We start from the raw sequence: 14,091 nt of genomic DNA, 5'->3' as shown, positions 1-14,091 counted from the left end.
ACTTTTACACTGTTGGTGGGAGTGTAAACTAGTTCAACCATTGTGGAAGACAGTGTGGCGATTCCTCAAGGATCTAGAACTACAAATACCATTTGACCCAGCCATCCCATTACTGGGTATATACATAAAGGATTATAAATCATGCTCCTGTATGTTTGCTGTGGCACTATTCACAATAGCAAAGACTTAGAACCAACCCAAATGTCCATCAATGATAGACTGGATTGAGAAAATGTGGCACATACACACCATGGAATACTATGCCGCAATAAAAAAGGGTGAGTTCATATCCTTTGTAGGGACATGGATGAAGCTAGAAACCATCATTCTGAGCAAACTATTGCAAGAACAGAAAATCAAACACCGCATGTTCTCACTCATGGGAATTGAACAATGAGAACACTTGGACACAGGGTGGGGAACATCACACACTGGGGCCTGTCATGGGCCTAAAAACCACTGTTCAATGAAATAAAAGAGGACACAAATAAATGGGGGCTTGTGGGGGGAGGGGGGAGGGATAGCATTAGGAGATACACCTAATGTAAATGACGAGTTAACAGGTGCAGCACAGCAACATGGCACATGTATACATATGTAATAAACCTGCACATTGTGCACATGCACCCTAGAACTTAAAGTATAATAACATTTTTTAAAAAAGGGCAAAAAACTTTAATAGACATCTCACAAAAGCAGATGATCAAATGACCAAAATGTTGAAGTGAAGGTATTTTAAATAATTATTCACAGAGAAATGCAAATTAAAATTACAATGTAACACCACAATAAACCTACCGAAATAGCTACAATATTTTTTAATGGAATGATGTAACCAATACTCTCCATCACTATTGATGAGAATGTAAATGAGTACAAACATTTTAGGAAATTGCTTAACAGTATGTGTCAAAACTGCATATATGTGCATTCTAAAAATTCTGCTCTTAGGTATTTATTCAATGTGAGTAAATACATAGACTAAAAAGACATGCTACAATGTCTGTGGCTGTTACAATGTAGTCTGTATTAGTTAGTTTTGCGGCTGTAACAAACCACTCCAAAACTTAGTACCTTCACTTATGGCCTTGTCTGAGCTTACTCAACATCAACAGTTTAATTGTACATCAGGTGGACAGCTCAGTTGCCAGACTCGGCTGTCTGGCATATAAGTGTTCACACACTCTTGGCTAGTTTAGGATGGCCTCAGCCATTTTCCACTTTTCACATTTTTCACATTTATCAACCATCCAAGCTCGGTATGTTCTTGTGACAGGTTAGAGGGGAGAGATCCATGAAAGATGGAATGTACAAGTAGTTTTTTGGTTTTCTTACTATATTGTGCTTGCTACTCTCCAACTGGCCAGAGAAGGTCTCTCCACCAAGCATATCCATATTGGAGGACAGTATGAAAGAATATGAATACAGACAGGTATGAAAAACTAAGGTCATTACAGCAATGAATCTAGCAAATAACACAACAGGAAGTCACCCAATTTTTGCCACTGTAAAATGTGTAAACTATGGAATACTCCACAGGACAAAATATTACACAGAATTGAAACAGAGGTCTGACTACTGTTACATTCCAAAAACATGGATGACTTGGATGAATATCATAGATTGAATGTTGACTCAAAATATAACTTGCTGAATTATTCCATGTTGAAAATAGAAAAAAAAAAAAAAAAAAGACTGATCAATGGCAACTGAAATAAAAAAATGCTTATTTTTCTGGAATAACAGATAGGGAGGGGAACATATTATAAGTTACAGATTGATCTCAGTGGTGATGAGTGTCTTCCTTTGCAAATTTATATCAGCTGTGTACTTAAGATTTGTGAACTTTACTGAATGAATATAAACTAATATAACTTGCCAATAAGAATTTTTTTTGCTATTTCCTAAAATTTTAACATAACCACATGGCTATTTTGAATGTTAATACTTATATGATAAATAGTGGAGAAAAATTACTACTGGTGAATTTTGGCTTATTTAAATTTCTATATTATATTATTTTTTTCAATTTATCAGGCATTCTCTAACTTTTATCTAAGGAAAATCAGACTTGAAAACTCTACTATCAAAACCATCATTATGCATTAATTTCTATCATTTTGTTAGACAAATCATTTGTAGTAACAAAGCATCAAATATGTTGACCAAATTATGTTCAATGCAATTAAACATTCGGCACAGACTATAAGGTTTCACTCATTCTACTTCAAAACCAAAATGACACTTTAAGTAACGAAAGAACACTGAAAAAAAAGTTTCTCTTTTTTTTTTTTTGAGACAGAGTCTTGCACTGTCACCCGGGCTGGAGTGCAGTGGCATGATCTCAGTTCACTGCCACCTCCGCCTCCTGGATTCAAACAATTTTCTTGCCTCGGCCTCCCGAGTAGCTGGGATTACAGGGGCCTGCCTGCCACCACGCCCAGCTAATTTTTTGTATTTTTAGTAGAGGGGATTTCACCATGTTGGCCAAGCTGGTAACGAACTCCTGACCTTGTGATTCACCCGCCTCAGCCTCCCAAAGTGCTGGGATTACAGGCGTGAGCCACTGGGCCCCGGACATTTTCCTCATTTTTTAAGTAGAAACAAAGGGACACAGTATTTGGAGCTAGAGAAGGTTACATTACTGATTCAAATCCATGAACTGGAAAACTGCCCAAAAAATATAATTAACGAAATTTGTGTATTCTGTATGACACATTTGCAAGTTGAGTTTTTAGGTAATAATGAGAGTAGATAGTAATATGTTTTCCTGAGCTTTCTGTTTGGCTAGATGGTGGTTTCAATTTGATTTGGGCATATTTTGTTAAAAAAATTTTGGCAAAGACACTTATTCAGTGAATTTGCACATGAAACTAAATAAGGCAGTGGGTAGGGGAGTGGAGGTGTTGCTTAGTAACAGTTTTTTCTTTAGTCAATACTTTATGACTATAAGAAAAATGCTGTACATTCTATCATTTAAAAAATCCTCATGAGACCTTCCTTTTGTGAATAATTTGACTTTTACTTGCTCTTCTCCCACACAAAAGAGCTAACTCTAACTGATACAAGCTGTGATTCCTTATAAATAGCAATAGAATTTAAGAAATCAGTTTCAATAGGTTATTTGAAATAATTGCCATAATGTGAAAATTTATCAGTAATCATAGTCTATCGCTTTATCTCTAATAGTTGAACTGATTTTTAATAAGTAACCCATGCTTCCTCATATAGTGCCAAAATAGCATTGACGATAGCCTGATATTGTGCATTCCAGGATTTTGTATTTCTCTCTCCTAACCCCGTCACATACACACAAACACACAGAGCCAACAACACATTCATACATGTATATATGCTACACATTAATACACACCTTAATGTTCCCATGCTATTATATCTATACAATATATCTTATATAACATACATACATCTTATCATATGATAATGGAAAGGTATATTTTTTATACACAGCAGTAAAATCGTTATTGTTTTACTGGTATTAAACTGTAGCTTTTTAAATTTTTTTTTGACATAGAGTTTTGCTGGAGTGCAATGGCGTGATCTCGGCTTACTGCTACCTCCGCCTCCCAGGTTCAAGTGATTCTCCTGTCTCAGCCTCCCGAGTAGCTAGGATTACAGGCACATGCCACCGCACCTCGCTAATTTTTGTATTTTTAGCAGACATAGGGTTTCATCATATTGGTCAGGCTGGTCTCAAACTCCTGACCTCAGATGCTCTGCCTGCCTCGGCCTCCAAAAGTGCTGGGATTACAGGCATAAGCTACTGCACTTGGCCTCTGTATCTTTAATTAACCGCAACAGCACAGGAAACTCAAAGGTTAATGTATACTATAACTGAAACAGCATTTATGAACTTTTATGATTATTCCAAATACACTTCTTCCAATATTTGTAGTTGCTAACAGCTAGTATTTCTTCATCAATATTATTTTTAATTGAGAAATTATAGTTGTATATATTTATGGGTACACTGTGATATTTTGATATATGTATACAATAATATAGAATGAAAATTCAAGGTAATTGACATATTAATGACCTCACCCATCTTTTTTGTGGTTATATATATAAAATTTAATCTCAGCAATTTTGAAATGTACAATATATTATGACAAAATACAATCACCCTGCTTGCAAAGGTTGTCAAAAATTTATTCTTCCTGCCTAACTGAAACATTTTTCCCTTTGATGAACATCGTCTTTTCGTTCCTTCTCTTGGCTTTGGTAAATGCCATTTTACTCTCTACTTCTATGAGTTCAACTTTTTAAATTATGCATATGGATTAGTCCAGTTTCACAATGCTAAGAAAAACTACGTGAGACTGGGTAATTTATAAAGAAAATAGGTTTAATTGCCTCATGGCTCCATATGGCTAGGTAGGCATCAGGATACTTAAAATCATAGTAGAACGTGAAGGGGAAACAACTACCTTCTTCACATGGTGACAGGAGAGAGGGTGCAAGGGGGAAACTGCCACATTTTAAAACCATCAGCTCTTGTGAGAGCTCACTCACTATCAGAAGAACAGCACAGGGGAAACTGCCCCCATGATCCAGTCGCCTCCCAACAGGTCCCTCCCTGACCATGCAGGGATTACAATTCAAGATGAGATTTTGGTGCAGAGCCAAACCATACAATTCCACCCCAGCCTCTCCCAAATCTAATGTTCTTTTTCACATTTCAAAATAAGTTATGTCATCGAGACCAGCCTGTCCAACATGGTGAAATCCTGTCTCCACTAAAAATACAAAAATTAGCCAGGCTAATTCCAGCTACTCGGAATTCCAGCTACTCGGGAGGCTGAGGCAGGAAAATCACTTGAACCTGGGAAGCTGAGGTTGCAGTGAGCCGAGATCACACCACTGCATTCCAGCCTGGGTGACACAGCGAGACTCTGTCTCCCCCACACACCCCCCAAAAAAAAAGAAAAAGAAAAATCAATCATGTCTTCCCAACCCTACCCCAAAGTCTTATTTCAGCATTAACTCAAAAGTCCACATCCAAAGTCTCATCTGGACAAGGCAAGTCCCTTCCACCTATGAGCCTGTAAAACCAAAATCAAGTTAGTTACTTCCAAAATACAATAGGGGTAAGGGCAACGGATAAATGTTCCCATTCGAAATGGGAAAAATTGTCCAAAACAAAGGGGTCAGGGACCACATGCAACTCTGAAACCTGGCAGGGTAACCATTAAATCCTAAAGCTCCAAAATGATATCTTTTGACTCCATGTCTCACATGCAGAGCATACTGATGCAAGGGGTGGACTCCCAAGACTTTGGGCAGCTCCTTTATGGGCTGGTGTTGAGTATCTGTGGTTTGCCAGGTGCATGGTACAAGCTGTCAGTGCAACTATCATTCTAGAGCTGGAGGATGGTAGCCCACTTCTCATAGCTCCACTAGGCAGTGACCCAGTAGGAACTTTCTGTGGGGACTCCAATCCCACATTACCACATTTTCCCTCTGTGTTACCCAAGCAGATATTCTCCATGAGTGCTCCACCCCTGCAGCAGACTTTTGCCTGGATATCCAGGCATTTCCATACACCTCTGAAATCTAGACAGAGGTGTTCAAAGCTCAACTGTTGTCTTCTGTACACCTGCAGGACCAACACCACATGGAAGCCACCAAGTCTTGGGGCTTGCACCCTCTGAAGTAATGGCCTGAGCTGCACCTTGACCCCTGTTAGCCATGGGTGCAGCTGGAGCAGCTGGGATGCAGGGTGCCATGTCCCAAGGCTGCACAGAATGGCAGGGGTATGGGCCTGGCGCACAAAACCATTTTTGCCTCCCAAGCCTCTGGGTCTGTGACCAGAGGGGCTGCTGTCAAGAACTATGAAATGCCCTGGAGACATTTTCCCTATTGTCTTGGATATTAACATTTGGCTTCTCATTACTTATGCATATTTCTGCAGCCAGCTTGAATTTCTTCCCAGAAAATGGGTTCTTCTTTTCTACTGCATGATCACACTGCAAATTTTCCAAACTTTTATGCTCTGCTTCCCTTTTAAACATAAGTTCCAATTTCAAGTCACCTGTTTGTGAATGCATATGACTATATATTTTCAGAAAAAGCCAGGTTACATCTTGAATGCTTTGTTGTAAAAATTTCTTCTGCCAGATACCTTAAATAATCTCTCTCAAGTTCAAAGTTCCATACATCCCTACAGCAGGGGAAAAATGCTGTCACTCTCTTTGCTAAAGCATATCAAGAGTGACCTTTACTCCAGTTCCCAACAAGTTCCTCATCTCCATCCAAGACCACGCCAACCTGGAGTTAATTGTCTACATCACTATCAGCATTTTGGTCACAACCATTCAACAAGTCTCTAGGAAGTTTCAAATTTTTCCTCATCTGTCTTCTTCTGAGCCTTCCAAACCTTCCCAATTTCTCATTTCCTAGTTCCAAAGTCACTTCCACATTTTCAGGTATCTTTAAAGCAATACCAACTTCTAGTACTATTTTTTTTTTTTTTGTATTAGTTTGTTTTCACACTGCTATAAAGAACAACTTGAGACTGGATAATTTACAAAAAAAAAAAAAAAGGTTTAATTGACTCACATTCTGCATGGCTGTGGCAGAAGGTGAGGGGAAACAAGGACCTTCTTCACATGGTAGCAGGAGAGAGAGAGTGTGAGAGGAGAAATGCCACACTTTAAAACCACCAGGTCTCATGAAAACTCATTATCACCAGCACAGTATGGGAGAGACTGCCCCCACGTTCCAATCATCTCCCACCATGTCCCTCCCTCAGCAAGTGGGGATTAGAATTTGAGAAGAGATTTGGGTGTGGAACAGAGACAAACCATATTAGAATACAAGTGAGATCATGCAGTATTTATTTGCCTTTGCTTGGCTACTTTCACTTAGCATGGTGTCCTCCGGGTTCATCTACGTTGCTGCAAATGATGTAATTTTCTTCTTTCTAGGGCTAAATAGTATTTCCTTATGTATTTACATCACATTTTATTTCATCATTCATCAGCTGATGGCCACTTAGTCTGATCCCATGCCTTGGATATTGTGAATAATGTTGCAACATACATGGAAATGCAGATATAAGAGCTAGGTTGTTAAAGTCCAGGTTATTTTGGTTTGAATGTTGGCTTTACCACTTAAACGTGTGATTTTCAAGCAATTTATTTGCTTTTTTGGTCTTATTTTTCTCAGCAATGAAATGAAAATTACTGTTACTCTTAAAACGTTTGTATAAAGTTAGAACATATTTATGAGGAGTCCATCAAATATTTATTCATTTGTTTATTTTCTGGTGTTACTCTTTTCTCCATAGAACTTATAACTACATCCTATGCATTGGTTCATACATTTTAAAACTCTCTTCCTCCTCTCTAAGCCAATTCCATGACAGGTACTCCATTTTAGTCACTTTTATATCTAATGAAGGGCAACCCAAACCTACTAATTATGTTAACTAACTACTTAATCATCTTATTAATCTACCAATTAACCTGCTACCTGCTAAATGTCAACTATATGTGAAAGGGGCAATTTAAATATTTTTTATTTTATTTTCCAATCATGGAAGCTTTTAAACTCCCAGGGTTAAGACTGTTTCCAAACTCAGATAAACTTGTATATTATCTGAAGCTTCTTAATTAATGAACAAAGGATTTAAAATTTTAATATCATATGTCTGAATATGGGGCTATTACTACTAATGACAACTGTTGGATTCTGCAATGTACCACATAGGTTCCTCTTCAATGAGGGACTTGTGACACCAACTATTAAATAATACTGATGGAAGAAAACCTTAATCTCTGAAGGATCTTCAAAGATTGCCTCAGCCTGGCTCAAGGTAGTGCTGTTTCCCAGGCTGGCTCACTTCTAACAACTATCAAACGGAAGTATAAAGTACCGACTATAACGGGTTCAAGACCAGCCTGGCCAATATGGTGAAATCTCATGTCTCCTAAAAATACAAAAATAGTATTAAAAAAATTAGCCAGGCATGGTGGTGGGTGCCTGGAGTCCCAGCTACTTGGGAGGCTGAGGCAGAAGAATCACTTCAACCTGGGAGGTGGAGGTTGCAGTGAGCTGAGGTCACACCACTGTACTCCAGCTTGGCAACAGAGAAGGACCTCATCTCAAAAAAAAAAAAAAAAAAAAAAAGTACTGACTATAATGAACCAAATACAGGACAAACTCTTAAGAGCCATTTTGGCAGGATTAGTAAAGGTGCTGTTGAGCTTGCAGCACAGTTGAGCTTCTGCCTAGTTTTCGTCTTTCCTTGCCCTTCCATAGATATTGATCTCAAATGCCCTTACTAGTAAGCAATTTGCATGTCCAACTCTACTTGAGAGTCACCTTCTTGCAGATCATAGACTACAAAACTTGTTCGATAAAGCAATAAGATCATGTTGTGGACCTTGATCACTTGGCTTTAGGTTATCATTGAGGAATAGGGGAGCACATATAGCACCCAGCTTAAAGCAGCAAACCAATTGTTAACATTATCACTAGTGTTGATTTAAGATAACCTAGAGAAAGAAAAATGGCACTGGTAATTAACTGTGCTGTTAATTATATGTTTGAGAGACCATTTATTGCAATGGTTTTGTTCAATTGTGACAATAAACACAGAGAAGAAACTCTTGTCAATCAGAGTCATGATGAGTCAGCTTGGGATTCCACGAGCCAAAGACCAGATAAATCACCATGATTAGTAGGGGTGCTAGAGGAGATTGAAAATATAAAATACACAATAGTAGTTGAGAAACAATGAGAATCATTTGCATCCTCACACCAGCTGCTGCATTTGGGGAGTGTAGAGTACTCCTTGAATCTTCCTTTTTAAATTCCCTCAAAAGTAGAGGTCTACTGTAATTCTGGAAAGGCTGTTCCCAGGGTGTGCACAAAGAAGTAAATCAGAATGCTGCAACAGATAGACTATAGCAGTTACTATTATGGGCTCCCCAGTTTTCCATTCAATGAAGGACTTACTACCCTTCTGCCGAGAATGCTGTCAGAAGACAAACTGCTCTTCAGGGATTGCCTCAGCTCTTAGAGAGTTGCCTGGCCTATGACTGTGTGTGTGTGTGTGTGTGTGTGTGTGTGTGTTTGCAGAAGCCCATATTTAATAATTGGTTGATGTTGAAACATAAGTTCTGGGCCATCCAATCCAATTTTAGGATGACCCTGAAGGGCTATGGGGCTATTCAAGCTACTGAACTTCTCACCAAGTTAGGTGAGACTTTTGTTGGGTCTGGATAATAGCTTGACTTTTCTTCCTCCCTCCTGCTTCTTTCCCATTTCCTTGCCCAGGTATTGATTCCAAGCGTACTTCTTAACCAACTTAATATCCATCTCAGAGACTGACTCTCAGGGCTCCTAAAATATGGCAGTATTCCAGACTAGAAAATCTTTTTTTTTTTTTTTTTTTTTTTGAGACCGAGTCTGGCTCTGTCGCCCAGGCTGGAGTGCAGTGGCCGGATCTCAGCTCATTGCAAGCTCCGCCTCCCGGGTTTATGCCATTCTCCTGCCTTAGCCTCCCGAGTAGCTGGTACTACAGGCGCCCGCCACATCACCCAGCTAGTTTTTTGTATTTTTTTGAGTAGAGACGGGGTTTCAACGTGTTAGCCAGGATGGTCTCCATCTCCTGACCTCGTGATCCGCCCATCTCGGCCTCCCAAAGTGCTGGGATTACAGGCTTGAGCCACCGCGCCCGGCCATGACTAGAAAATCTTTCTAGTTGTGATAGTGAACCCCGACTAATCCTAAAATCTGTGATTACACAGTTTTTGTTGTCTCTTTATTTCTTACTGTAATATTTGTTTATGACAGCATCTTAGGATTCCTATAAAGGAGAGCCAAGTGTACGAAGGCTGCTTAACCAGTAAATGTTCAGAAATCCTTCTGATTGTACCATCATTTGAGTGCATGACCTTTATTTTGATATGAAACCTCACAAAATTACTATTTCCTCAGCTGACATTATTTGATTACATTGTATCTGTGTTATCTCACAGACTCTTTTGGCATGTAACTTCTGTTCGAAAGAAAAAAATAGCCGTTTTCTCCCGGCTCTCAATTTTAGAAATGAAGACACTCAGGCCAAGGGAAAGAAAGATGCCTACCATGCTTCTCTATTTCAGTTTTCATCTCATACCTGAGTTTTCATTTCATGTTGTTTTCTTATAGGCATTACAGAATAAAAGATTTTTATGCTTTTTCTGTCCTCTATGTGTCCTATATGTACTGTCCAATAGATTCTGTGTTGTCCAAATGTGTCTTCTTCGTTCACTATAAATATGTCACTATAAAAATAATGCAACCAGCCAGGTACTGTGGCTCATGCCTGTAAACCCAGCACTTCTGGAGGCCAAGGCGGGCAGATCACCTGAAGTCAGGAGTTCGAGACAAGCCTGGCCAACATGGTGAAACTCCATCTCTACTAAAAATACAAAAATTAGCTGGGTGTGGTGGTGCACGCCTGTAATCCCAGCTACTCAGGAGACTGAGGCACTAGAATCTCTTGAACTCGGGAGGCAGAAGTTGCAGTGAGCCGAGACTGTACCGTTGCACTCCAGCTTGTCCAGCCTGTCCAGCCTGGGCAACAAGAGTGAAACTCCATCTCAAAATGATGATAACAATAATAATAATAATAATAATAATAATGCAACCTGACATTAGGTAATCCTGATTGTGTAAGTAACCCAGTAAATAGTACCTGTCTTGTTTTGGAAAAGGTTTGTAATAATTTCTTATGTTGCAAAATGGGAAAATATTTTCCTTATGATATGAATTGATGTGGATAATTCAAAATTAGTAAAATGGAAAGTATTAGATAAATTAGAACAGGATAGATAGGGTGAAATTAGAAGTTACTCATTAAGGTTCTGTAACTAAGCATGAACATATTGCTAAAGTTGATTAAACAAAAATCAGAAGATTAAATATATAGTTTGATGTTGGTGGAGGCACTAAGCACCACTATCTTCCTATAATTATATTGGAAATTATTACTATAACCTGTTATTTTTCCCTACCAGTTCACTCTCTATCTGCATAAAAATCTAAAGTTTCTCTTTATTTCCTTTGGCCAGAAATAGGACTATCTTAATTATACTAAGATGAAATGAGAGATGAAATTTATTTTAAATAAAAATGTAACTTTTAATGGTTATTATATACAAATACATAAACTTACTTTGAATTAGAACTTTTTAAATTACTGCTGTTTCATCCTCTGATTTTTTAAATTGGGAATCCATGGTTTTATTCTCAATTATGCAACACCCAGAGGCTTTGCTTCAATGTTCATGTAATTGCTGATTGAATAGGATCATCTTCAACCAACGTTAAGAATGTTTAATGGATATATTTACTTTTAAAAGGAAAGATATTAATATAAATAGTGAAATGGAATACACAAGTTATAAAAGATCACCTTGCTTAAAAGTCAACCAGTAGTTCCAGTTGTACACATTAAATAAAATTTAGTAAGTATAAACCTCATTAGCTATATACTACTTATAGGTCTAACTTAGTAAGAGTATAACACCATTTATTTGTGTTAAAATGATTTCAGATAATTCATAGGCATACTATGAGAAAACAGTGTGTTAAAACTGTGTTCAAACTGTATTTAGTAAAAAGTGCTAGCCATGTGATACGGTTTGGCTGTGTCCCCACCCAAATCTCATCTTGAATTCCCACGTGTTGTGTGAGGCATCTGGTGGGAGGTAATTGAATCAGGGTGGCAGATCTTTCCCATGCTGTTCTAATGATAGACCCTGCCATGAATATTTTTTATATCATCAGCAGACTACAAAAACTTGTTCTCGGTTTTCAGTGTTAAGAATTAACCTATAGACATTTAACGGAAGATTTAATTTGCATTAGAGAACAGTGAGCTATAAACTCTGCCAATGCCAGGGCATGTTGAGAGGCATATAAAGTATAGGTAAAGAGGAAGACAAAGGGAAGGAGTAGGGGTGCCAAGTCCCTCACCTTACCCAGGAGAAAAGAGAGACTTAGTGTGGGGTGGGGTTGGGGCCCAGGGGAAGGTGGCAAGAGAGTTTTTTAGTGGGTAGGCCATGTGGGTGGAAACTGAGGTGAATAAGGCTGGGAGGTTGCAGGGGGAGCTGACTGGAAAAGGCAGGCCAGAGCAGGAGGTGCGGAGCAGAAGGGGCAGGGATGGGCAGGAGACGCTGAGCAGAAGAGGCGGGGCAGAGCAGGGGGAGCTGGGCAGAAGGGTCGGAGCAGGGGGCGAAGGCAGAGCGCCCCCTCGTGGTTGGAGTGTCTGCACAAGCCATTTGCCACACCCTCCCTGGAGCTGGCACCACTTGGTCTCACCTCACTTGTGGTGTCTCGTTGGCCACGCCTGTCTTTGTCTCACCTGACGTGCTATGCCTCTCCTGCCCGGGCTCTGTCCTGTCTGCCGCCACTACCGCCACATGGCCCTGCCAGAGCTGCAGCCCGCTCTTCTGTTTGCTCCGTCGCAGTCACCGCGCCAACAGTCCTTATTGGCCACGGTGAGTTGAGGCCCGCCCCTCATGGCTGCGCCGCTAGTGCGGGCGGGAAGCGCATAACCAAGGCGCGGCGCCTCTACGGGTGGGGAGAAGGGAGGACAGGCCCTGCGGGGCCTCAGCCGGGAGGCAACTGTGGCTTGGCCGCTTTCGGAGGAGGTGCCTGAGAGAGGGTCGCGTAGAGGACGCCGTCGTCGGGCGCAGGGGCGGAAAGCCGGGGACCCTGAGAAGCGCGCGGGGATTGGGCCTCCTACGTGGTTACCCTTTACCAGCGCCTGGCTCGCGGGGGACCTGTGGTTTTGTGGAGGAATGGTTTGCCATCTTTGCACGTCCTTGGCATTGCCAAGACCTAGCATTTTAGATAAAATGGTGGAAATCCTGGGCCGCATCGAAGTCCCAGAGTGTGAAGATTGGAACCGGAAAACAAGAAAAATGATTTAAAAAAAAATTTTTCTTTAAAATAATATTTAGCTTTTTATAATTAATTTTAAAATTAAAGGAAATATAATGCTTCATGGTAAAAGTTATATCTTTTAACAGTAGCCTAAATTGTACCTCTTGTGGTCAGTTCTGTTTTATTGGAATTCACTTTCATGTAGAAATCTTGATAAATATTTTTTTTTTCTTTTCACCCAACTAATATGTACGTATGTAGTAATGTTCTGTGTGGGTTCTGATATACAAGGATGTTTCATACATTATTTGGGTAGGATATGGTCAGTTATAACACGTGTATGATTTAATGGGGTAGGCATTATGAGGAGAGAGATCTAATTTCTAACATGGTCTTATAGGTACAACACAAAAGGCCTTATAGGTCCTGGGAGGATATGGAGGTGTAAACAGTGGGACAGTTGTTGCCAGAGCAAGTCTGCAGCATGGCAGTTGTGGAGTTGGGATAGATAAAGGTGGTGAGGTTAGAGAAAGACATACGGAATTCTTAGGTAAAGACAGATAAATTTGAGTCCAAATTGCTAATATTCACACAAATTCTAAGGTGTTTTCTGTCCTCGTGAATTAGTACTAGGCAGGAGGATAAAACCAATGAAGAGATCAAAGGGTAAACAAATTGAACCCGTATTTTCAGAGATTACCATATAGAAATCTGTCTGGAGGTGATACTTGAATTGTGATCAGAGTTATTTTGTCTGAGTTTTTTTATAATGCAAAATGGGAGCAACGGAGGAGAAACAGCATCAGAGTCTTTGCAATAGTACGAGAATTCTCGTTTGTTGCATGAATCTCATGATATTCTTTGTTTTGGGGAATACAGCAAGTGGAGAGATTCATAACAGTTTTTAAAGTCAGATTAACTGTGTCTAAATATTGAAAAGAAAATAACTTCTAAATGGAAATGTTGGAAGAAGTTACGAAAAATCTGGAAGGCTACAAATTAGAATGTTTAAATGTTTTCTCTAGTAAATTTTTCTGAAGAGGCTACAGAGGATTAAAAAGTATTTGTAAAGAAGAAAGAAAGAAATGGAAAGAAGGAGGAAGGAAGGGAAGGAAGGAAGGAAGGAAAAAGAAGAAAGAAGGAAAGTGAGAGGGAAAGATGGAAGGAAGGAGGGAGGGAGGAAGG

At 39.6% G+C, this 14,091-nt stretch overlaps 1 protein-coding gene and 1 long non-coding RNA gene across 7 annotated transcripts in view; one reads left to right on the top strand and one right to left on the bottom strand.

Annotated features, from left to right (window-relative positions):
* The window catches only part of LOC139358301 (uncharacterized), an 83,575-nt gene extending 71,118 nt beyond the window's left edge, over window positions 1-12,457 (bottom strand). Inside the window, exon 1 of the long non-coding RNA XR_011613056.1 lies at window positions 12,340-12,457. This is a non-coding gene — a long non-coding RNA (uncharacterized lncRNA). The remainder of the gene's footprint in view (window positions 1-12,339) is intronic.
* LOC139358300 (cytochrome c oxidase subunit 8C, mitochondrial-like) overlaps window positions 12,349-14,091 on the top strand; it is a 215,607-nt gene continuing 213,864 nt past the window's right edge. For 2 of the 6 annotated variants that reach the window (XR_011613053.1, XR_011613052.1), the window contains exon 1: window positions 12,405-12,518. Coding sequence is in view for 1 of the 6 variants with exons in the window: in XM_071078865.1 (XP_070934966.1) it covers window positions 12,393-12,518 (126 nt within the window). In the remaining 5 variants the exon portion in view is untranslated. Of the gene's footprint in view, window positions 12,519-13,931; window positions 14,038-14,091 lie in introns of those variants that run through there. The other 4 variants (XR_011613055.1, XR_011613051.1, XM_071078865.1 and 1 more) reach the window with 4 other exon arrangements.

This window comes from Macaca nemestrina, chromosome 14 (genome assembly GCF_043159975.1).
Source record: "Macaca nemestrina isolate mMacNem1 chromosome 14, mMacNem.hap1, whole genome shotgun sequence".
NCBI classification, from domain to species: domain Eukaryota; kingdom Metazoa; phylum Chordata; class Mammalia; order Primates; family Cercopithecidae; genus Macaca; species Macaca nemestrina.
This window is presented reverse-complemented; position numbering and strand designations above follow the sequence as displayed.